Raw genomic sequence first — 25,866 nt, forward strand, 5'->3', positions numbered from 1 at the left:
GGAGAGGAAGCTCAAAAGCGTAAGGAGGAGGTGCGGTGAGCAAGGATGGAGTAGAAGTCAATGGCCTGAAGTATAGGAGATGCTGGTCAGAAAGTAGAGGTTGGTGCTCACAAGTTCAGAGGTGGAATAGGTCTGAAGGAAGGGCTGCCATTGGGGATGGATGACCCAGATGGCTCTCCTAGGCTCAGGAAGATGGCAAGATCTGAAGTGAGGTGAGGTTGATGTTCTAGAAGCCTATGTCCTCTCAAATGGATATCAGTGTGTTCTGGGAGTTGGTGACACTCAGTGATAAGAAAGGTTCAATAGTCAGGGTGGGCGCAGGCCATTCAGTGAGGCTGTGGGGAGTTGGTTACCATGGCTCAGGAATCCCAGAAGGCACTGTCCACTGATTGCAGATGTGGAAGCATGTGCCGAAGGAGGAATCTCAGTTGGGTCTTAGACACCAAGCTTTGGGCAGGAGGCCTAGTGATTTCCCAGACCTGTGCCACTTGGACATGATCTGCTTTAAATGTTTCCCACACCAGGTACCTTTCCTGTGAAGGGCCAGGGGCTAGACTGGGAAAACTGGAGCGCAGTATCTAGTGGGGAGGGGCAGTAGAATTGAGCATTTTTACTTATAATGAAGATAGAGGCCTGGATTTCAGAGAAACACTGGGAGGTAAGTGATGAGCCCTGAGACATTTTAGCTTGAAGCAAAGATTAAGTAAACATTTATATGCCAAACATCAACTAAGTGCTTAGGGAAGAGCAGATGTCCCTGGAGACCAACTTACCCACATGGAAGTTAATTTTTCTTTAGATTTACACACATATCCAGGCTGCTCAAGCCTCCGGGGTTACAATTAAGCAGAAAATACGCTTCCAGGTCCTGATCCCTTGCTCTGTGAGGTGTCTGGCCCCCATGCCAACCAAAAGGAAGCATTAAAAAAGACCTCTTACCTCTTATTAGATATAAATGAATCAATCAGTTAATCAAAAAAAAAAAAAAAAAAAAAGAGGAAGAGAAAGATAGCTAGAGTGCATGCGCTTGTTCCCTAAGTATGTAGGTAAAATGTGCACTTGGGTGTTCAGGCCATCATTTTGAGTTTGATCATTCAAGTATTCCAAATGTCTTTTCCAAGAGTCCTAGTGATGCATTGTGTGATGTTTGTTTCCTTTCTTTTCTACAATTTGGAAGCAAGACACGCCTTGGGAGAATTCAGGAGAGAAATCTTGGCTAGAAATTACAGAGGTGGGTGTTGTTGGCTCATAGATGGTAGTTATAAGCATGGAATGGCTAAAATCACCCCGGGAGATTATGGAGAAAAGAAGAGAGCGACCACAACAGTGGGGGAAATGGTTATTTATCAAGTGGAGGAAGAACTATGCCGTTGGAAAGGGTAGGTGGGATGTGATGTCATGGAAGCTAGACGAAGGGAAGGTGGAGCAAATCCTGATCCGTGGGTCTCACGGTTGAGGGTGCGCTGAAATCACCTGCGGGCTTTAAAACATAGATCGCTGCTCTGAAGTGTGTAATTCAGTAGGGATGGGTTAAGGCCAGAGAATTTGCATTTCTAGCAAGCTCCCGATGAGGCTGCGGCCGCTGTTACTGGTTGGCTGACCATGCTATGAGAACCGCCACCATAGTGAATGCCAAGGAAGACTGGTGTCATTCATTTGTCTCAGCTATTTATCAAGTGCCTACATTTGACCAGGCCCTCTTCTATATAATAGTTAACTATGGTAACCAAGCAAGACATGGTTCCTGCCCACCCATTGCTTCAGAGCCAGGCACACTGGGGTTAAAAACCCACCCCTCTACTTACTCACCCTGTGACTTTGGGCCGGGTGCACACCTCCTTGGGTCTCAGTTTCTGCCTCTGCAAAATGGCACAGCGAGGCCTACCTCGCCCAGATATGCAGATTTTAACAAGCCACCATACCTCAGGCCCCTGGTTCCTTGCCTGGCACTGGAAGGGCACTCAGCAAATACATGCTTCTCTTCCTCCCTTGAGAGAGCTCAATGGGTGGCTTTGGTGGGACAGGGGTTCCTACATGGTTACAAGCAGCTCGTGCTTAGTAGCTCCACAGGAGTCAGGAAATGTGGACCCCCTCAGAGAACACATCAGGAGGTCTCTCGGTGGGCGGAAGCTTGAGCAGCCTCCCCCAGAGCTCGGTGAGAGAGCCAGAGGAGATGGGCTCAGGGAAGGCTGGGGACTCAGGGAGGACAGTTGATTTCTAGAGCATAGGAATCCCACAGGGCACTGACCATGTCACATCAGAGGAATGCCTGCATTATTTGCTGACCTCATTTCATTGGTGTGTACAACCTTCGCTCTTTACTTCTTTCCACTCACACTTAGAATGAATTTTATTCCCTGCAGCGAGAACCAACAGCCATGGCAGGGTTTAGCGCCAGTTCAGACTGAGGCACATTGATTTTCCTGCCAGTAATGGCCAGAATCGGGCAGGGAAACAGTAGGAGGTAGTGACACCTCACACAGGCACAGTGCTAATTGGTTCATATAAAGCTTTTTCCATGGGCTGTTTCTTTGAACACTCTTCCGCTAAGTGGCACCCCCACAAACTTTTCTCAGAGTTCCCCTCCTCCAGGCATCTTTAAAGCCCTTTGCCCCTCTGAGATGCCCAGCTGTGGGTTTGCACATGAGGGCTGTGGATGTCATCATCCTTTTGCCTTGGTGGGGGTGGGGGGGTGTCGTGTGGGCTTGTCATGCCCTGGATGAGCTCTGAGGCCTGTTTCCACACACGCTTGCAGAGTCTGCACAAAGAACAGAAATTTGGAGGAGAATTGAGTGGGCAGTGTCCCATCACCTTCCAACGTGTCTTCACCAACTATAAATAGCCACGCTTGTTTGTGCTCATACAAACAAGGACACAGTGCAAGGGGAGAGCTGCCAGAAAAACTACTCTGCTTCCCGCTCCTTGTGCCCATGGACTGGCTCAAGTTGTCCCACTTTTTTTTTTTTTTTCTTTATTGATTTTACAGAGAGAAGAAGGGAGAGGGAGAGAGAGATAGAAACATCGACGACAGAGAACATCAGCTGGCCACATCCTGCATGATCCCCACACCCTGGGCATGTGTCCTGACCAGGAATCGAACTGGCGACCGCTTGGTGTATGGGTCGGCGCTCAACCACTGAGCCACACCGGCCGGACGAGTTGTCCCACATTTAAATGGAAAGTTTGCAGTCAAAAAGTGTGTGTGAGCTCTGGCCAGTTTGGCTCAGTGGTTAGAGCGTCGGCCTGCGGTCCAGAGAGACCCGGGTTCGGTTCCCGCTAAGGGCACGTACCTCGGTTGCAGTTTGTCCCCGGCCCTGGTTGGGTCATGCGGGTGGCAGCCACTGGATGTGTCCCTTTCACGTCGATGTTTCTCTCTCTCTCTCTCTCTCTCTCTCTCTCTCTCTCTCTCTCTCTCCCCCCCCCCACCCTTCCTCCCTCTCACTCTATCTGAACAAAATATGGAAAAGTGTCCTCGGGTGAGGATTAAAAAAAAAAATAAGTGTGTGTGATTCCTGGGACATTCTTGGCCCCCAGGTGGGCATATAGGGACTCCACAGATATCAGCAGAGCCTTTGGGTCAGCATTTCTGGGAAAGTAGGAGGAGGCTCCTTCTGCCTTCCCTCCTGCTGATGAGTGAAGGAAACGGGGCTTACTACTGCTACAGTTTTGTCCTTTCCTGATGGAAGGATTCAACCTCCCTGGGCAGCAACTTGCCAGTGCAGGATGCTTCTGAAGGACCGGCTTCACATCTGCTACCTTCACAGATGAGTGGAGCCCTCTTATTTACCCAAGAGAGAGGAAAAAAAATATCTGGAATCATAAAACATGTGCATGTGGATGCTCATTTTGATTATTGCCATCCCGAGTGTGGTGGGCGAAGATAGGATTGGGCATCAGGAAGCTTCCATCCGGCTTCAGCTCTGCCAGCAATTAGCTGTGTGGCCTTGGGCACATAACTCCTGTCCTTGGAGCACAGGACCCTTGTCCATAAAAAATTGGGGGCTGGACCTGGGTAATCTGTATTCAGTTTTAGTAGTCAGAGCCCAAGTCTGAGATGTGATGAGTGGGCGGCCAGGAAAGCAGGAGGGGGAGCATTTCCTTCCGTTGGCCTCATCCTCAGTGCACAGTTGGACTAAGACAAGGGAACTAAACTATAGGACCTGGTGGCTTTACATTAGTTGAGGGCAATAAACCGAGGTTGCGGAGTTGGAGCAAGAAAGAGACAGGGTAACTCAAGTCATTTGTCTAGAATCTTCACATTTGACATCTGCCATCATCCGCATGAGTTGACAACCCCTGGGTGGGGTGAAATCTGGAGAAAAATAGAGGATTCGCGGCGTGTACTTCAGTGGTTTCCTCAGCGTAGAGGATGGGCTTTTCTATTTCTTTTCCTTTCTTTCTCTTCCCAGCTCTTTCCCCCCCTGTAACAAATTTTAGTCAGTTAAAGCTTAAACATTTACATTATAGTCGTAGATCCTTTGATGGCAGGGAGAGAGGACTTCCAAGGAGTCATCATCGGGACTTGGGATCTCTTTGTTCAGTGGGAATTGCTGTTCACTCTTTTTCCCTTCATCACCACTCACCTCCAGAAAGACTATGGGGCGTTTTTGGTGGTATTTTTGTTGCTGCTGTTAATGCTGCGAATTTATTTACTTACTTGTTTCCTTGCCTTGGTTTCCTGTGCACTCCAACACCTTTTCCAGGCCATGTGTCTTGGCTTAACTGTCCCAACTTGGGCTAAATTGGGCCATGCCACTGGCTGAGCTCATGTTCTCAAGGGATGCACATGGCGCACCTTCCATATTTCTGACTGTGCACATACCTGATCTCATGTCTCACGTCTGAGTGGGAAGAGCAGGCCTGCAGGGTGGGTCAGGTGTGTGATTTTTGTTTATTAGTAGTACTTTTTAACTTGGGGAGCAAAAGCAATTTACACAGCTGCCAGTGAGCTGTGGTGACGGGCTGCCTGGCATCCTTGATGATTCACCAGCCGCGTGACCAGGAATCCGAGGGAAGCAACTTTGACAAGTGGTCAGGAGCTTGGGCCCTGGAGTCAAAGTTAGTAGGTTCAAATCCAGACCCCCCTATTGCACTACTTGTATAACCTTTCGTCAGCAAGTGGCTTAATCCTACCGAGCCTGTGTCCTGATCTATATAATGAAAATCAGGGCATCACAGGTAAGGTTCTCCAGAAACAAGTTTCTGAGTCAGCATTTTGTCCCATGTTAGACTGAAATAGCCAAGGTTGCTGTAGCATGAATTGTAGTCCGCCCTGGAAAGGGTGTGCCTCAGCCGAGGAGCCTCCCTGCAGCTGGGGCAGTCCCTGGAGGGGCCAACAGCACTGCCAGGAGCAGAGACACCCAGCCCTTCACCGAAGGAGGCTCTGGGCCGTGCAGCTCTGTGTCCATGAGGCAGAGTAGATATTTGAAGGAGTGGTTGTGATGATGGAATAATGTGTGAAAGGGGTGATCCTCATGCCTGGCTCATGGTAGGCCATCAGTTATCAGTTGCTGCTATTATTTTTATGGGGTTGTAGGTTCCACTTCATCCTGCTTGGTGTCCTTGGACTAGTCAACTCATTCTCTGATTTAGGTTCCCTGTCCAGTAAACAAGGAGACTTTTAGCTTCTAGTTGCCTATCCAACTTGTGTGTGTTTTTTCGAATCCTCACCTGAGGACATTTTTCCATTTTTTGTTCAGATAGAGTGGGAGGGGGAGAGAGGAAGAAAGAGAGAGAGAGAAACATTGATGTGAAAGGGACACATCGAGTGGCTGCCACCTGCATAACCCAACCAGGGCAGGGGATAAACTGCAACTGAAGTACATGCCCTTAGCAGGAACCGAACCCAGGTCTCTCTGGACCACAAGCCAACGCTCTAACCGCTGAGCCAAACTGGCCAGGGCCAACTCATGTGTTTTAAGTGTCCATAACCCAAACTGCTGAGAAAAATACGAGAAAGTAACATTATTTTGATTTAAAAATCAGAAACGAGTAAGGAAAACCTTGTTCTGATATCTTTGGATATGTGTTGATATGCCTGCTTGCTTGTATTTTCTCCTTTTATTTAACAGCTGTGGGCAGAGAAACATGACATACAAAAACCCTCATAGGAACTAGTAAATTGCAAAAGGATGGGCCGTGTTTTCTTTTGTTGAATTTATTAAAATCCTTCTTGGCAAGATATCTGTGTATTGGACATACAGGAGGAGAGCAGGGACCATTGAGGGCCGCAGCCTCATTGGGCGTCAGCTGCTCCAAACACATGTTTTGGAGGATTTCAGAAATCCTGGTATTTTTCAGAACTGAACTTCATTAGCATTGTTGTAAGAGTCTATAAGTACAGTGAAAGGCATTTACAAATAGGCTTTGTAAAACGCTTATACACCCACAGTCTGAACTCTGTCAAAACACCAGCTGCAGCTTCCCTACTTGGAAGGATCAGACCTTTTTTAAAACTACACCTACTGTGTTTTCAAAATAGGCTTGCTTCTGGCCCTGTATAGAAGATAATTTCAGCTGAAAGCTTGTGTCTGGCTCTTGATATGAGGGATCGGGGCTCAGAAGAGAGATGGGGGATCCCAATTTCCTTCCCATCTGAACTCAGCTGTCACTTTAGACTCTGGGGAAGGATGGTATTAACTCTTTCCTCAGGGTGGACCCTCCTGACCTGGGCCTCTCAGTCTAGGATTTGTAACTGACTCTACACCCCCCAAGGTGAGTTCCCAGGTGTGGTCACAGGTGATCCCACAGGTACCTGTGGTCAGGGAGATTCTTAAAGGAGAATTTGTAGCAGGGGGCAGGCAATATCACCTTTTACCTTGATGATACTGTTGGGGAGAAAGGAGAAAGAGCAGAAGCTGCATGAATTGTACAGCCTCTAGTATTAAAGGTGAACTTTAAAAGGAAGGAAAAGTAAGACTATCGCGAGGATAGTCTTATCCCATCTTCTTTCTATGTATGATTTGGTTTGTTTCATTGGTTTTACATAGGTATGATCATACTGAGAGTCACACAATTTTGTCTTTTGGGAAAAAAAATGCATTTATTGTACAAATACACAATGCATCCTCATTTCAGAAAGAAAGGCAAATATTCATTACTTCCACAAGTGTTTTTGAGCCCCTGACATGTACCAGGTGCTGAACTGGGTGCTAGAAATCACCCATCAGACTACCCTGGAATAACCATTAGATATTTTTCCAGTCTTTAACAAAATCCCTCTTCCTAATATATCAGAAGTGTACATGGGTGCATTTGCATTGAGGTTCATGTTGCTTTAAATTTGTGTTTATTTCTTGATAACATCATAACAGGCTGTTGTCATAAACTGTTCATAAACATGATTTCAATGGCTATACCAAATACCTAATAGGTTATTCTACTGTTCCCATATTTATGACAGATTCTAGTTCTTTTCAGTTTTTCGTTATTACGAACAACACTGTGATAAACATATTAACTTGCAAAATCCATTTGGGTATTTTAGACTGTTTCTTTAGCATATGCTCCCAGAACTGGTCCAAAACAGATGAACATTTCAAATGCTACTGATATGCATCCTCTTCTTTAAAAGTACTTCTTTTTACCCTGCACCATTACCAAAAGGCTTTGAGGTAACCTTCAAAAAATAAGTAGTTGGCCCTGGCCAGTTTGGCTCAGCGGTTAGAGCATCGGCCTGCGGTCCGGAGAGACCCAGGTTCGGTTCCCGCTAAGGGCATGTACCTTGGTTGCAGTTTGTCCCCGGCCCTGGTTGGTCGTGCTGGTGGCAGCCACTCGATGTGTCCCTTTCACGTCTATGTTTCTCTCTCTCTCTCTCTTCCTCTCTCTCCCTCCCACTCTATCTGTGCAAAAAATGGAAAAAAATGTCCTCAGGTGAGGATAAAAAAAAAATAAGTTGTTGAGAGTGACAATAAAGAGGAAGTAAGGATAAAAAAGTAATAGAGCCCAAGATAAGGTGAGCACAGTGCAGATAGGCAGGCAGACCTCGGAGGTATTGCAGGTTTAGCTCCAGACCCACCACAATAAAGCGACTATTGCAATAAAGCAAGTCACACAATTTCTTTTGTTTCCCAGCGCATATAAAAGTTATGTTTAGCCCAGCTGGTGTGGCTCCGTGGTTGAGCATCAACCCTGCACCAAGAGGTCGCCGGTTCAATTCCCAGTCAGGGCACATGCCCAGGTTGTGGGCCCAATCCCCAATGGGGAGCATGCAGGAGGCGGCCAATCGATGTTCTCTCTGATCGATGTTTCTGTCTCTCTCTCCCTCTCCCTTCTTTTCTCTCTAAAATCAAAAAATAAAATTTATTTTTTTTTAAAGTTAAGTCTACACTATACTGTAGTCTGTTAAGTGTGCAGTAGTGTTATATCTAAGCAAAACAATGTACGTACTTTAATTTTAAAATATAGTTTAAAAAAAGTGTCACCAATAGACTCGCTCCATTAAAGGGTTGTTACAAACCTTTAATTAGTAAAAACAAAACAAAAAAAACCCCACCAAAACAACAAAACGATATCTGTGAAGCACGATAAAGCAAAGCATCATAAAACGAGGTGTGCCTGTCATGTGCAGGAAGGTTTTCCACAGTCCCTCGAGATAGGCTGGAAGCTTCCAGCGGTCAAATCAAAGAGGGAAACAGTGGCTCCGGCCTCCACAGTTACTGAAATGCACAAAAAAACCGTATGTTCCGAAGCAGCCCACTTGGTCTGTGATACAGGTGCTCGACTGCTGCACAAAGCTCCTTCTCCAGAAGCTTTTTAGTTTGATGTATTCCCATGTGTTCATTTTCTCCTTTGCAAGTGTCCATCAGTAGATGAATGGATAAAAAGCAGTGGTACATATACACAATGGAGTACTATGCAGCTGTAAGAAAGAAAGATCTCTTATCCTTTGAGACGACATGGAGGGACCTGGAAAGTATCATCCTAAGTGAAACAAGCCAAGCAGAAAAAGACAAATACCACATGATCTCACTTATATATGGAATATAATGAACATAACAGTCTGAGGAATAGGGTAGACCCAGAAACACAGAAGTAGTGTACAGACTGACAACCGTCAGAAGGGGGGGGGTCGGGGGAGGGAAGAGATAAACCACAGAACTTATATGTATGTATGCATAACCAATGGACATGGCCAACAAAGCCAGGGATGGGGCGGGGTGGATGGGGAGGAGGGTGTCAATGGGGTAAAAAAGGAGAAACATCTGTAAGAAAAATTAAATTAAAAAAAATTAAATTAAATTAAAAATTTTTAAAAAAAGCTCCTTCTCCCCATCGACACCCCCTCTGACTCCCCCCACCAGCTGCCTACCAGGGTGTCACCTCAGACCATCCTCCTCTTTGGCCAAAAAACAAAAACAAAGGCAGCCCAGTGGAATTAACGGGATTTTTGTTGCCTGCGTGACCTGTCTCTGGACAGAACACTTGTTCTTGTACATTTTTGCTCCTTAGCGTGTTCCCAAAAGGACAGAACTGTGTAGCTGTGAGTGTAACTTGAGTTCAGTCTGTTAGTCTGGAGAAGGACAGCACCAACTTGTTCAGGCTCCACAGATACCAAATAATAATATTAAGTGCCCTGAAGACTTTAAGAAATGAAAATGCTGCCCTGGCCAGTTTGGCTCAGCAGTTAGAGCGTCGGACCGTGGATCAGAGGGACCCAGGTTCGGTTCCCGCTAAGGGCACGTGCCTCGGTTGTGGATAGTCCCCGGCCCCAGTTGGGGTCATGCGGGTGGCAACCAGTCCATGTGTCTCTCACATTGATGTTTCTGTCTCTCTCTTCCCTCCTCTCTCCCTCCTGCTCTATCTGAAGATAAATGCAAAAATGTCCTCGGGTGAGGATTAAGGGAAGGAAGGGAGGGAGGGAGGGAGGGAGGGAGGGAGGGAGGAAGGAAAGGAAGGAAGGAAGGAAGGAAGGAAGGAAGGAAGGAAGGAAGGAAGGAAGGAAGGAAGGAAGGAAGGGCTTTCCTGTTAATAATACTTCATTTCTAAAACATTTCATTCAGAAGGTTACATTCAAATTAGTGGATTCTGGGGCCCTTCCAATAAAATGTTTTGAAATAAATGTCCTCAATCCCACCATTCCTGTTGGCTCAGGGTCTGTCCGAGGGAGCGTGCACTGTGGGGCCTGAGCTTGGGTAGCCAGGGGATGGACAAGGAATCTGCTATGGAAACCTGGCCTAGGAGGGCTCCCACCACCTTAGGGGTTGAGGTGAGTCAGGACATAAAGGCTCTGCTCTGAAAGTTCCAGCTGCTTCCCCTTGCCAAGTACAGTATTCCATGTTCTCCTTGAACTTTTACTTCAACCAAGCTCTGAAAAGCCCAGCAAGTCTCATAACACACCCACCCAGACCGTCTTAGAGCTGTAGTTTTCTCTTGGTGAAGGCCAACCCATTTGGCTCAGCCCTGGTTGTCTGGAGTTCTCACCTCTGCTCATCTTTGGTCAAGGGTGCTTAAGGTTATGCTTGAGGTTAAGAGTCAGTCTTGTTCATTTGGGGACAGTGCCTTACTTCCTTCCATTGGGTATTCTGTACCATCACAGTATATTCATGTCACATTGAATGCTACCACCACCCTACCACCCCTTGAGTGAGAAACTCAGGAGTCGGCCATGTCAGCTCCCTCCCTTACCTCCAGGTTTATAGATCTGCTTCAGTTTCCCTCTCTCCCATTACTGCCAGAACAAACTGAACCCTTAGTACTCAGCCCAGCAGTCTGACCTTTGCCAGCCTTTCTTTTCCTACTACTCTCCTTTTCTCTGAGGACCTCAGGCTGTAGCCCTGGGATCCCTGGCCACTGTTGCTCCTTGCTCAATCATGTGCCTTACTGATATGTCTTCTCCTTTTTTCCTCCAAGGCCCAAGTGTAATGCCACCTCTTCCAGTTGCCCCGGGACTGCCATGCATATATCCCCTGCACTGACCCAGTCCTTCCCATAGGACTCCAATGTGCCTGTATCTTACACAGCCCATACCATGTGGGCTTGTGGTTGTCTGTCTGTCTCTTTCTCCCATGTAGCTCATGAGCCCCTCCACAGTAGGAACCACCTGGCTTGGCCCTCTGAATACCCTCGTCTGTCACTCATTGTATAGTTTGGCCTCAGGCCAAGGTGACTGCCGGAAGCCATGAGATGGACTATTTCTGTTGCTTTCCCGGGAACAACCGCCTGGCTTCTCCCTCTCATTTTATAGGCAACATTTTTTTCCTATTTCACTGCCATCACAGACCTTGGATAATCTCGTTTGGGAGCTGCCCTTTTGGAGGAATTTGGAGAAACCTGCTCATGTATGAATGGGCTGTTTCTTTCATCATCTTGGAGGCCCATTCCTGTCCCCAAGGGCTGCTCCTCGCCCAAATACAGAGGGAAGTCGCGCGTGTCCTGATGGGCATGGGGGCACCCACCCAAGAGCTGTCTAATTTTACAGGGCTGTGCCCCAGCGCCAGCTTTCAGGCTGCCAGATCTCAACTTGACACCTTGTGCCTGTCAACAGCCTGGCCGATGCCTTAGCCCCAGGCCAGAAAACCTTTTTCTCAAGGTTAAAAGTAGTTGACCTTTGACAAGCAGCATTGGCTGCATTCCTTGCTCCTTAAAAGGGAAGCTCCCAGTTACTGTTTGCTGGTGCTTATTTGGCCATGAGGCGGGAGCAGGGCCTACGTTGTACCCTGTGTACCAGCAGGAGGGTTTGTGGCTAAAGGTGCATTGCTGAACAGTCGTTATTAAAATAGCCATCTTTGAAAATGTGTGCTGGAGAGGGGGGCATCCAGTCTGTCGGCCGCTTTGCACCAAGGCCCATGTGGCTGGAGAACTCGTTGGCTCCTGCTGGCTTCCTCACAGGGGACAGTGCCACCTGCCCACACACAGCACGCTCCTTAACTTGTGTGCAACAAGAAACCTGACAAAATGACAAGAACATGCACCAATTATTAAATGCCTGGACTTGTGTTTTGAATGTAGGGGTGACGGTCCAAAGATTGACTTGGTGGGCACTTCGCTATCCGGCATCCTGGACAAGGAGCTCTCGGACCGCAGCAATGACATCGGTGAGTAAGGAGAATGTTCTTGCTTCTCTTTGCACAGTTTTGAAGGAACTGGACAGCTCAGTTTTCCCCTTCAGGCAACCTGGTGAGAACTAATATAGCTATTTCAATGCAAGGCTAACAGCTTGGTTGGCTTTAGGTGTTGCAGTTTTATAAACAAGGGAAGCGGGGGAGGTTCCTACATTAAAACACAATGCCTGGGATTTTTACTCTCCCTGGCCTTACAAATTCCTTGCAAGGTCCAATGAAAAGAAATGGTGAATAAACCTTTATTTTAAAGTGGGCATTGGCACTTATACCCATATTTTGCAGTGATTTATGCTTTTAACATAATGAGGTGAATGGGTGAGAATGCAGAATGGCAGGGTTCATTGTAAACACAGCACTAAGTGTTTTGACTTTGAGTTTAAAATGAGCTTTGGTATAATTGCCACTTAGTTCAGAGCATGAGTGAGTTTTCCCAAGGTCAAGATACCACCATGTGATAAATGGGAAAGTAGTTAAAGTCTCTGTCGATAAAAAAGTTGGAGAGTCTTTTGAGGATATGCATGGGTGGGTTTGAGGTCACAAGTGTGCTGGTTGAGGCCACTGGTGGTCTCACTTGGGTGACAGCCCTTTTAAGAAGTCCAGATTCAAGGACCTAATTTATTTTAGCTTTACATCTTTTATTTGGACCTATCAAAAGTTAGCACACACTCATATTTTGCATAAGAGAGGGGCTAAATTTTGGAATTTGCCGTTGTTTAATTGAAATTTTTATTTTGAAAGAAGTATAGATTGCACAGGCAGTTGTAAGAAATAATGCAGAGATCCACACACCCTATACTCAGTTTCCCCCAATGGTAACATCTTATTAAATTGTAATGCACGATCACAACCAGGGTATTGACATTGATACAGTCCACCAGATTCCCCAGTTTTACTAGTTCTTGTGTGTATTTAGTTCTGCATAATTTTGTCACTTGTAGGTTGGTGTATGCACCACCACAGTCAAGATACAGAACATTCCATCACCACTAGAATCCCTCTGTTGCCTTTTATAACCACACCCACCTCCCGCCTGCCCCCTCCTCCTCCCTAACCTCTGGCAGCCACTATCAGGGATTGATTGGACGTGGAAGACTTCTAGCAACATTTGCTTTGGCTGCTCAATTTAGAAACTAATGTCTGACAGTTGGCAGGCCTTGTAAGAGGCAGCAGAGTGCCTGACATGATCATTCTCATCACCTGGGATTACTCCTCTGCTGGGGTGCCATTTTCTTCTGAACCTGCTAAAAGAGTTACATCTTCAAAACTGCTGACCTGCAGTCTCTAACTGATCTTGTAAAGGCTTGGGTGTAGGCTGTGTCATTGTGACTGGAAACACCAAAAGTACTTGTTTTGTTTCCAGAAACGGTTCTATATCCTCAGTCAGCTTTTGAGAAGCTCTCAGGAAGCATGACCAAGAGCTTCTGACAGCTTGGGCTGATGCAATAATAATAGAAATGCTGGCCTGTTGTAGTATTTGACCTGGTTAAAGGGCAGGGAAGAACAGAGCAGTGATTGGCTGTGAATGAGAAGGACTCATCGGAATGAGCCTGTTTAAGTTCTGGTTCTACGGCTGCAGCTTAGCATTCAGACCCCATTTCAAGGCAGGGTAGCCGGGGGGCAAAGTGTCGGTGAAGGTACTGTGTATGGGGCCTCCCACAAGAAGTGACACTTGAAGTGACATGATCAGGTCTGAATTTTCAGATATCACTGATGGAGCTTTGTGGAACAAATGAGATGAAGGAAAGATGGGTGTTAGGAGTCGAGAGTGATTTGATAGTTCCAGTGAGAAGCAGTGAGAGAGAGCCAGAATTAAACTGCTTACAAAAGGGTTGTGAAAGAAGGGTTAGATGCGGAAGCAGCAATGCAAAAGCATCATGGCTGGGCCTCAGTAACAGATTGGATTTGGGAGTGGGGGGAAGGGGAGAATGATTTGTTAGTTGTGAGGTTATAGGGTTGGGTGGCTGCGGAAAAATGAGTTGGGTAGAAATAAGCATGTCTAGAGGAAGAACTGCTTTGGGGGGAAATGTGATGAATTCATTTAAGCACGTTGAGTTAGAGCTTTGGTCGGACATCCCGGTGTCAGTGCTGGATGAAGGCTGAAGGTGGGGGGATGCAGGCAGGGATGGCAGGTAGAGATTAGGACCTTCCATGAGACAAGAACACAAGGCAGGCATCTGCCCACGTGGGTTTGAGTGTTGCAGATTCTACTGCTCTCTGGCTGGGCGACCTTCCATAAACTACATATACTCTCTGAGCTTCGGTTTCTTTATCTGTAAAGGATACCAAATCTCTATCAACTTCTTCATCTGGTCTTCCAAAATTATGTAAAGTCACTTGGTGGGCTGCAAAAAGATAGAGATACTTATTTCTAACGTTATTGGCATAGCCCTGGCCAGCTTGGCTCAGCGGTTAGAGCATCGGCCCGTGGTCCAGAGAGACCCGGGTTCGGTTCCTGTTACCTCGGTTGCAGTTTGTCCCTGGTCCCAGTTGGGGTCATGTGGGTGGCAGCCAGTCGATGTGTCTCTCTCACATAAATGTTTTTCTCTCTCTTCCTCCCTCGGTCCCTCTTGCTCTATCTGAAGATGAATGCAAAAGTGTCCTCAGGTGAGGATTTAAAAAAAATGTTATTGGTTGCCCTGGCCGGTTTGGCTCAGCGGTTAGAGCATCAGCCTGCGGTCCAGAGAGACCCGGGTTCGGTTCCCGCTAAGGGCACGTACCTCAGTTGTAGTTTGTCCCCGGCCTTGGTTGGTCGTGCAGGTGGCAGCCACTCGATGTGTCCCTTCCACGTCGATGTTTCTCTCTCTCTCTCTCCCCCACTCTATCTGAACAAAAAATGGAAAAATGTCCTCGGGTGAGGATTAAAAAATATATATATTATTGATGTAGAAATGATCAAGTCAACAGAAAAAATAAAATCCTTACCATGAGGAAAAAAAGAACCGAGTGCTGAAGATCAGATCCTGCGGAAAGCCCACATGGAAGGGAAAAGCGGAATCCTGCAACGTCACAGGGGCCAAGGGAGGAGAGGATTTTAAGCAAAGTGTCTTTGGGCCCAAATGCAGAAATGCTCTCAAGGAGAATAGGACATTGCAGAGGGGCTGGCTCTCTTCACGGCTGCTCTTGTATCTCTGCTTTTGTGACATGTGTTTATTGCTTTGAATCAAGAAGGAAATTACTTGTACCAGAATGTTTTGTTAGTGCTTCAGACAATTGAAGCTGTCCAAATGTGGGCTGCGGTGAAGAGCAGAACACAGCCCTGAAAGCCATTCGAAATCATCAGCGTTAGCTATAAATAAATGTGTTTCCCCTTAATAAAGCTATAATTTTAAATATTATGATATTAAATTAGAGAACATGGCTTTTTCAGAGCTCGTGTGGGCAGCTCTCCGCATTTTGTCAGCCTGCTATCATTTAGAATGAAATCAGTCGGTCCCAAACTAAGTTGTTGATGTCAGTTTGAGATATTGTTTGTATCAAACGATGCAGCCATATTTCAGGGAACATAATAGAAAACATGGATGCGCTCCAACACAGGCCTGTGCATGAATAGAAGTGAAAATTAAATTGTCCGGTTTTGTCTTGCTGACGGAAGACTCTCTGTTCCGATTGAATGGGAGATTATAGGCCATGAAGTCAAGTGCCATAACATTTACTTTTATTATGCCATATATTGCAGTTCCCACGGCAAGGCGGGATTTATTGTTCTAGTTCAATACTACAGAGATTTCCCATTCCTTTCCGACTAAAGCACATGGCAGCGGGCCTCCAGGTGGGAAGCAGCCTGGGAACTAAGCCATCTTGTTTTAGCTAATTGACTTAGAAAAAAGCCTTTTCATTCTTCTTCAGTTGCTTGCCGTCTTTGTTTTAACTGTTGTTTTTTTTTTTCATTCTATTTGAGTCTTATGAAACTGTTCCCACTTCCATCTCTTTATGAGGATAGCACTCCCCTTCACTTAAGGAAATTGAGGATTTCCCCTCCATCTCTCTCTCCCCTCACCCCCAGAGCCACACTGCACGTAGTAGTCAGTTTGGCCCTAAGTATCCCTAGCTTTAAAGTCAGTGGACTTAGGAAACAGACCTGGTTTGAAAGCTGTGAAGACTAACTTCAACTTGTCCACAATCTCTCACAGAGGCCTCTAGGCCTATTCATTTGGACCAGGAAATGCAAAAGCACTTTCCTACGCCCCAAGAATGCTGTTAAGAGCTAATCGATTTGGGGTGCTGGAAAGGTTCTGAAACTGGATTGCGGTAATGATTGCACAATTCTGTAAATTCACTAAAAATGACCAGCTTGTATTCTTAAAATGGGTAGACTTTATGGTATATAAATTGTACTTCAGTAAAGCTGTTCAAAAGGAAAAAAAGAGCTAATTGTAATTCTCTTAGCACTCACTTTGAGGTCTCAATGTCAAAAATATATATACACATAACTAATTTATAGTTATGGGATTAGAAGTGCCCCTTTGTCCCACTTTATAAAATAATTGTGTTTATTTAGACACATTATATTGGTGTTTCTGAGTGATCTGTAAACTAGTATTTTATAAATATCATTATGTTTTAAATGTGTTAAGAAAGCTCTCTTGCCCTGGCTGGTTTGGTTCAGCGGTTAGAGCGTCAGCCTACGGTCCAGAGAGACCCGGGTTCGGTTCCCGCTAAGGGCATGTACCTTGGTTGCAGTTTGTCCCCGGCCCTGGTAGGTCATGTGGGTGGCAGCCACTCGATGTGTCCCTTTCACATCGATGTTTCTCTCTCTCTCTTCCTCTCTCTCCCTCCCACTCTATCTGAACAAAAAATGGAAAAATGTCCTCTGGTGAGGATAAAAAAAAAAAAAAAAAAAAGCTCTCTAAAAGCTTGTGGAGGAATCCTTTTGTAATACAAATAAGTGCCCTTGAGGTGTTAAATAAGGATATTGTTTTATGAAGTTTTTTTGATTGATTTGAGAGAGAGAGAGAGAGAGAGAGAGAGAGAGAGAAAGAAACATCAATTTGTTGCTCCACTTATTTATACATTCATTGGTTGATTCTTTCATGTGCCCTGACCAGGATCCAGGATGGAATGGAATGTTGGTGTATCAGGATGATGCTCTCACCAACTGAGCTACTCAGCCAGGGCCACAGAGTTTTCTTAAGTTGAGGCCTAGCTGGTTATTGATAAGTACAATTACTGCTCTGGTTATAGAATATTCACAAGATGTTTGGAAGGCTTAGGAATGTTTTCTAAGAATATTTGTAAGTAGAACATGCCTTTATCATCCTGATTCCTCTTTTAGGCACAATTTGCAGATAGTTGCTTCTGAAGAATGGAGCTGTGTATGTAATGTCCTAGTGTGAGAACCATTCCTCCAGTACAGTTACGAGCACATGCCCCCTTCTGTCACCTGCCTTCTACCATCATCCTGAGGTTTCAGTGAGTGAAATAAAAGTAGCCGAGTGAGCAAGTGGAAGGACAGAAGGAACTAACAGTGACTGGGGTGCCACCTAGCCATCTTGTGCCTTTTGTGTATTTCTTACCATCACTAGCCCTGGAAAGGAGGTGTAATGACTCATTTTTACAGGAAAGGGCCAGGGGATAAAAAAAAAAAATCCAGGCAATTCGGGCAAGGTTAACTGGCTAGTGAGTAGTAGTGTTGGATTTGAACCCAGGTCTCCCTGACCCATGGGACGAGATATTTCAGGGCATGAGGTTGGTGTACATCAGCGGTTTTCAACCACTCTTCCCAAGGGACGTTTGATGATGTCTGGAGACATTTCTGGTTGTCACAACATGGGGGTGGGGATGGGAGTGGGGAGTGCTACTGGCATCTAGTGGGTAGAGACCAAGGATGCTGCTAAACATCCCCCAGTGCACAGGACAGCCCAACAACAAAGACCCATCTGGCCCCAAATGTCAGTAGCACTGAGGTTGAGAAAGCCTGGCCAGTATCAAGAATCTGATGCTGAATTGGGAACTGCTGGGCTAGGGACAGTATCCCCTCAAGTGCAGCCTTGGGTCCTGAAATGGCCCATCTCATTTCCTGAGAATCTTTATAAAACAGATTTTGAAAATGGCTTCAGAGCATTTTAAAACTGATGACTTTGTATGCAAAAAAGTAAATATATTTGAAGTCAACATTGACCAAGAAGGTCTCCACGACCTTGGAAAGAGCTCTTCCTCAGCTTCTGGCAAGTTACTTGCTCTAGAAAACAATGGTGTGATTTCAGCCTGATTTTCACATGGAAAGATGTTTATATTTGGGATTAGATACTCTCCCAAGATTTAATATCCAGTGTTTCAATTAGTATTAAATAAAGGGACAATAAACATGAAATTTAAGTAATGCTATATTATAAATTTGTGTTCTGTATACTGAAGCTTTTCACGACATATCTGAAGCCATTTAATAGTGACTATTACCGCAAAATTTTTGTTACGACACCAAATCTCTACAAACAAGTGATTTAATTTTTAACTTATTTTGACATTTCTGACTTTTACCTTAAGAAGTCATTTCTTAGCGTTCTTGGATAAATTTAAGGGAAAGTCTTAGATCCCTGGCTTTGAGCTGTTGGTTTTTCTGTATATATATATATATATATATATATATATATATATATTTAATTTCCTCTTTGGTTCTTGTAGCATTTCAGGTCAGCTGAGTGAATTCTTGGGTTTAATGGGACAACATATACTGTGTCCTACCTGCCTTAAAGAACACCCCAGCCCTGGCCAGTTTGGCTCAGCGGTTAGAGCATCCATTGGCCTGCGGTCCAGAGAAACCCGGGTTCGGTTCCCGCTAAGGGCATGTACCTCGGTTGCAGTTTGTCCCCGGCCCTGGTTGGGTTGTGCGGGTGGCAGCCACTCGATGTGTCCCTTTCACGTCGATGTTTCTCTCTCTCTCTCCCTCCCACTCTATCTGAACAAAAAAATGGAAAATGTCCTTGGGTGAGGATAAAAAAATAAAAAATAAAAAAAAGAACACCCCAGGAGTGACATTTGGAGTGTTCCAGATGGACTGCTGGCTGACGGTGTGTACAAGTGAGCCGTGTCTCTCAGCTCTCTTGGGGTTAGCCGCTCTGCCATGAGAAATTTCATGCAAGGGCTACGGCTCGCTCCTACAGACAATGTCTCTTTACCAGTGACCTTCAGACACGGCCTTGGGGATCAGGAACATGGCTGACATTCCTCATGCAGAGAAGAGGAAGATGTGATCTCTGTTACATCAGGGTCAAGTCTTCGGATGAGGCTGTGAAGTGTGTGTGTGTGTGGACACGTGCCACTCTGAATCCTATTCAGGGACACAAGCCATGATCAGACTTTACTTTCTATCAGGACTATTTGAGAAGCACTGTGCCTTTCTCAAGCATGATGACAAAAAGCACAAGCGATTGTGCTTAAGGTCCAGTAAGTGCTTTATACTAAGGGAGTGAAACAGGTTGAACTTCTGATTGACGGGTCTTGGCCCTGGTTATTTCAGAAGAGGTTCTGTGCCTGGACCTCTCCCTGCAGTGCCTCTCCCCTGGTTCCTGACCTCTCCCCTAAGACTCTTAGGGCTCACAGCCTAGGTTTGTGCTGAGTAAATGAGCTCAAGCTGGCAACCAGCACTGGTTTCAAAATCATCTCACAGCCCTCGAGGAGATGGGCTGGTGGCAAGGTCTGTCCTTGGTACTTCCAAGAATCTGATCCCAGATATAAACTGGGAGTGTCCACCGACAGACCTTCACAGAAACATCAGCCCACACCAAAACCGAGGTGCCCACCTCTGCCTGCTCAGCCCCTCTCGGGGCAGTCCAGGCCTTTGGCAGTCCATCACATTGGCTGGGTTTGTACTTAGTTTTGATGAGTCCCACACACATCTTTTACCCCATCACATCCCATAAACGCAAAAGCAACAAGCATTCAGAGTGCCGGTAGGAAAAGTTTTGTGAGTACTATGGAAACGCAGGTGGAGATTAAACAAATGAAATGTTGCATGGCCTTATGGGAGTATTTGGGGGTGTGAATTATTCTCACACACAAAGAGTGAACAGTGCCATGCTGCCTGAGCCACCTACAGCCATCAGCCTGCTCGGAGGAAAAGTAACTGACAGCCGAGAGGAGCAGAGGGACCTTCAGGTGTGCAGCAAGCTCAGCTCAGACAGCCCTTGGCTTGGAGTGCTTCACAATGCTCCGTAGTCATTTCCATTTGTGGTCCGGCCCAGAAGCTCACCTGTGTGCAGAGGCAGCGTATCCTCCCTGGGATTTCGGTCACCTGCCTCTCTCTGGTCAGGGCCCTTGAATTCTTCCTTCAGCCCAATGGCTTGAGCATCTCTGCTTTTGCTACATGCTGAGACCATTTATAGCTTTGAGAATACAAACGCAGAGGGGTTCAAGTAGCCCGTGCACAGCAAAGGGACTTATATAGTAACCTTTGTTACATCCACAGTGTGCTCAGCTGAGGCCTCTGAGCTGGGAATGAATGTGGAGGCAAGAAGAGAACAGGTGACGTTCAGCTCTGATTGCATATGGCATTTATTTGGCCTACAGTGCCCCCTCCGCCCACTGCCTGTGGCTTACAGATTGGCAGAGCCCAGTTATGGCTCCCGTTTGACTTGTAAATATCCAGGAGGCTATACCTACCACCTGCTGGAAAACCATGCTCAAGTGCCCCTTTGTCAGACTGACAGCATTATAAACAAGCTACACTTGATTAAGAAGGAAAACTGAGTTTTCAAACCCCTTCTCTAGCCATAGACTCTTGTTAAGGTATGGTCTAGAGGCCTTGGCCCTCGCGGCCTCTTGCTACCTTTGATTCATTAAATGAGAAAAGTGATGAGCACTTGAGGAGTGAGGTTGGTGAGACCCATTAGAAGGTTATTAGATCTGGTGGTGACAAGCTAAGGATGAGGTGTAAGGGAACAGGGAACCCGGATTTAGAGCCAGAAGAAGCCTCTTTATTTAGCTTCGAGGTGACCTATAGTGACGCTCTCTACCTCCCCAAGCCTGAGTCATCTCTCCCTGAGGTTGTTCATAATCTTTGGAATTTCACAGACTCATCTACGAAACAAAATAGGCTTTTAATGGGAGTGAGTGCTGATTTTTATTTCACTAATTAAGCACATTTTAAGAAACAAATGCCATCACCTGGTTAAAGGGATGTAATCTCCAAGTTTTAAAATTGAACACATATATTTTTTTTAATTTTAATTGATTTTTTAGAGAAAGAAGAGAGAGAGAGATAGAAATATTGATGTGAGAGAGAAATATCGATCGGCTGCCTCCTGCACACCCCCTACTGGGGATCGAGCCTGCAACTCTGGGCATGTGCCCTGACCAGGAATAGAACCGGGACCTTTCGGTCCATGGGATGACATTCAATCCACTGAGCCACACAGACCAGGCTAAAATTGAACACATTTAGCTTACTGGGGCTCACAGTATTGCCCTTCTTTTTCTCTTTATGACCACCAATAACTTTATCATGGACACATGCATACCGGTTCTTGAGGTGGTATTTGAAAACCACAGGTCAGGCGCTCATCTGCAGAGGTGAGGGTCTGGGGAGAGGAGAAATGTGGGTCTGGGGCAAACAAAAGGCCCCAGAGAGAGGTGGGTGTTGAAGCTCTAGCAAACACTCACTGCCCGGAAATGTACAATTAGCAGGTTAATTTTTTTTAATAGAGATACAGATGCTTGCGATTTTTTATTTTATTTTATTTTATTTGGTACATGCCCCTAGCAGGAACAGAGCCCTGGACTCTCTGGTCCGCAGGCTGAAGCTCCAACTACTGAGCCAAACTGGCCAGGGCGATGCTTGCGATTTTTTAAAATCACTCATGGAATGTCAGATTATTATTTTGTTTTGTTAATCTTTACCCGAGGATATTTTTTCCATTGATTTTAGAGACAGTGTTTGGGGGGGGGGGGAAGAGAGAGAAACATCCCTGTGAGAGAGGCACATCTATTGGTTGCCTCCTGCACATGCTCTTGACTGGGAATCAAACCTGAGACTCTTCAGCCCATGGGCTGATGCTCTAACCACTGAGCACACTGGTCAGGGCGGGGAATGTGTTTTTTAAGGGCACTTTAAATACTTTGTACCTCTGTTCTCTGCTTCTCCCAGCGCTGGGGAATGGGGCCCACCAGTACTTCTGGCAGCTCCGGTGGCACCGGGCTGTCTGTGCAGTGAAAAAGGCGCTGGGCTTCAGACAGGTGGTGTCTCCTCCTCAGGTTTTGTACTAAGCATAACTTTGGGCTTCTGTGTAATTCTGTACATTAGGATGTTGTTGTTTCACATGCGCATTCAATTTTTTGAGTGTCAGACTGCTCCTTCTTTGTCTAGATAGAGTGCTGTTGACTAAGATGGAAGGCCCTGAGTGACTTGCTCCCTACAAAGAAACTGGCCCTCAGCCTGGTTACACACCCCACTGTAGCAGACCACTGGGCCTGGCCTCATGCGTGTTTTGAGTTCAGTTTTTCATCTTTAAACCAGGGGCTTGCATAAAATTATCAAAGGGGCCCAGGTCGACCTCGCAGCCTTGTTTCTCTCTTTCTTTCAGCTGAGTTGTCTGACATTGAGGAAACCGCTCTTTTGGTAACGTCTGAATCCTCTTTAAGATGAAATAGCTTATTCTTTTGTCTCTTTACCTCAATTCCTTTAGTTCTGTTAGTTTCTTTAACCTAGAACTGATCATTTGGCCCTTTCTAAGGTCTCATCTATGCTTTCCTTGGTCTAAAGATATTTGCTTATAAAAGACTTGTTGACCAGCCCTGGCTGGTTTGGCTCATCTGTTGGAGCGTCGGCCCACAGACCAAAGGGTTGCGGGTTCGATTCCGGTCATGGGCATGTACCTCTGTTGTGGTTTGGTTCCTGTCCCTGGTCGGGGTCCTGCAGGAAGCAACCAACCAATGTGTCTCTCTCACATCGATGTTTCTCTCTCTATCTCTCTCCCTCCCACTCTATATGAAGGTAAATGGAAAAGTATCCATGGGTGACGATTAAATAAATAAATAAGTAAATAAAAGATTTGCTAGCCATATGCAAGTCTAAGTTATTAACAATTATGGGTATAAACGTTATAGCATAAATTTTATAAAGTTCTAAAATTATTCATTCACCTTTATTTTATTTTATTTTATTTTTTTATTCTCATCCGAGGACATTTTTCCATTTTTTGTTCAGATAGAGCGGGAGGGAGAGAGAGGAAGAGAGAGAGAGAGAAACATCGATGTGAAGGGACACATCGAGTGGCTGCCACCCACACAACCAACCAGGGCTGGGGACAAACTGCAACCGAGGTACATGCCCTTAGCGGGAACCGAACCCGGGTCTCTCTGGACCGCAGGTCGACGCTCCAACCGCTGAGCCAAACCGGCCAGGGCTATTCATTCACCTTTAAAAAAACTTGTCATGATTTTTTTTTTTTTCCACCCAAATTCTTACAGAGAAAAGTAAAAGGGTAGGATGTTTACCATCCCACATAAATTTGAGTTCCTAGAGCAAACCCTTATAGAGAGGCAAGACAGTCCCACAGAGTCATCGAGGAAAAGGAGTGGTGTAGTGGATAAACCATGGGTTCTTAGATAGGCGCTCTTGGATTTGAATCCTAGCTCTGCAAGTTCTAGGATGAGTGACTCTGAGATGCACTTTCCTTTTCTACGTGACAGGGTTAGTAACTCCCACCTACCCTAGAGGGTTGTTGTAACATTGAGACATAATGATGTGACATGGCTGACACAAAGCAGGCGCTTTCTGTCTGGTAGCTGGTATAGCTGCAGCTCAGACAGAGAGAAGCACCAGGCATCGACCTTCATTCTTACCATGACTGCTGTTATTGGAAAGTAGGAAAGTTCTTTTTTTTTTTTATCCTCACCTGAGGACATTTTTCCATTTTTTGTACAGATAGAGTGGGAGGGAGAGAGAGGAAGAGAGAGAGAGAGAAACATCGACGTGAAAGGGACACATCGAGTGGCTGCCACCCGCACAACCAACCAGGGCCGGGGACAAACTGCAACCGAAGTACGTGCCCTTAGCGGGAACCGAACCCGGGTCTCTCTGGACCGCAGGCCGACGCTCTAACCGCTGAGCCAAACCAGCCAGGGCAAAAGTAGGAAAGTTCTTGAACACATAACATAAATCAGCTGACTAAGATTTTGATAGCTGTGTCTGAAATCAATAATTTCATACACAGTCTTCTCAGTTGTGTCTTTATTTTAAAGAGCTTCTCCCACTGCCCCCAGTTACAAAGAGAATAGGTGCTTACTTTAAAAAAATAAAAGAAGCCCAGCCTGTGTGGCTCAGTGGTTGAGCATCCACACATGCACCAAGAAGTCGCTGGTTCGATTCCTGGTCAGGGCACATGCCAAGTTTGTGGGCCGGATCCCCAGTGGGGGGCATGCAGGAGGCGGCCAGTCAATTTTCTCTCTCATCGATGTTTCTATCTCTCTCCTTCTCCCTTCCTCTCTCTAAAAATTAATAAAGAAAAAACAATTAAAAATAAAAGAACACAGGAAGTTAGAAAGTACAGTCCCCTGGTATCTCAGTCTCGCCCTGAGATAATCACTATTAATTTATTATACATATATTTAGAAATCTTTCTATGATTGGATGGATGGATTTTATTTTATTGTTTTTATCCTCACCTGAGGACATTTTTCGATATTTTGTTCAGATAGAGTGGGAGGGAGAGAGAGAGAGAGAGAGAAACATCGACGTGAAAGGGACACATCGAGTGGCTGCCACCCACACGACCCAACCAGGGCCGGGGACAAACTGCAACCGAGGTACATGCCCTTAGCGGGAACCGAATCCGGGTCTCTCCGGACCGCAGGCCAACACTCTAACCGCTGAGCCAAACCGGCCAGGGCTGGATAGATTTTTTTAAAATGTGATCCTATTATACATACTATTCTGATCCATTGTTGTTTGTTGTACTAAATAATGTATGCTTAACATCTTTCCACATAAGCCTCATAGATCAACCTTATATTTTTATTTTTATTTTTTATTTATTTTTTTATCCTCACCCGAGGATATTTTTTTTCCGTTTTTTGTACAGATAGAGTGGGAGGGAGAGAGAGGAAGAGAGAGAGAGAGAGAGAAACATCGACGTGAAGGGACACATCGAGTGGCTGCCACCCGCATGACCAACCAGGGCCAGGGACAAACTGCAACTGAAGTATGTGCCCTTAGCGGGAACCGAACCCGGGTCTCTCTGGACCGCAGGCCGACGCCCTAACCGCTGAGCCAAACTGGCCAGGGCACAACCTTATATTTTTAAGGACTGCATAATATTCCATTGTATGTTTCTACCATAATCAATTCTCTGGAAACAACGTTTCAAAAATGCAGCCTAGGACAGTGTTCTACAAATGGGGCTACCTGTAACTTGGGGGTGGGGGGCATGGAAACTTTAGGCCATGAAGAGAGCTCATTTTCTTATATGCTCTTTCTTCATACTTATCTCCTGAGAGCCCTGGTGTCATGCTGCTTCTCCTGTCCCTACTCCCCTTTCCCAGTCACCCTGTCCTACATTGTATGGCACAGACAATTTCTTGCCCAGTCCAGGGGTATAAAACTCCTGGTGCAAACTAAGAGACAGTTCTAAGATTGGTGTTGAAATTGAGAAACTGAGTGACAATCAACTTGACAAAAAATTTCGTTTACAGGTCAGTTGGTTTCTAATTCTTTGCTTCCAGCAAAATTGAAGAAGGTCTCTACTGCATTGTTCATTGATAGATTGTTAAACATAGTTCTTGATGATGCTAGACCACTGTCTGAGTTTTGATATATAACTCGAAAGGAGTTCAAAGAATCGAGTGACATTGTAATAAAATTCTTTACATT

At 45.7% G+C, this 25,866-nt stretch overlaps 1 protein-coding gene across 2 annotated transcripts in view; it reads left to right on the forward strand.

The window, feature by feature from the left end:
* The window catches only part of SH3KBP1 (SH3 domain containing kinase binding protein 1), a 361,419-nt gene that overhangs the window by 312,575 nt on the left and 22,978 nt on the right, over positions 1–25,866 (forward strand). For both annotated transcript variants that reach the window (XM_036271031.1, XM_036271032.1), the window contains one exon: positions 11,950–12,035. In XM_036271031.1, coding sequence (XP_036126924.1) covers positions 11,950–12,035 — 86 coding nt within the window. The remainder of the gene's footprint in view (positions 1–11,949; positions 12,036–25,866) is intronic.

Source organism: Molossus molossus, unplaced genomic scaffold (genome assembly GCF_014108415.1).
Source record: "Molossus molossus isolate mMolMol1 unplaced genomic scaffold, mMolMol1.p scaffold_m16_p_2, whole genome shotgun sequence".
Lineage (NCBI taxonomy): Eukaryota > Metazoa > Chordata > Mammalia > Chiroptera > Molossidae > Molossus > Molossus molossus.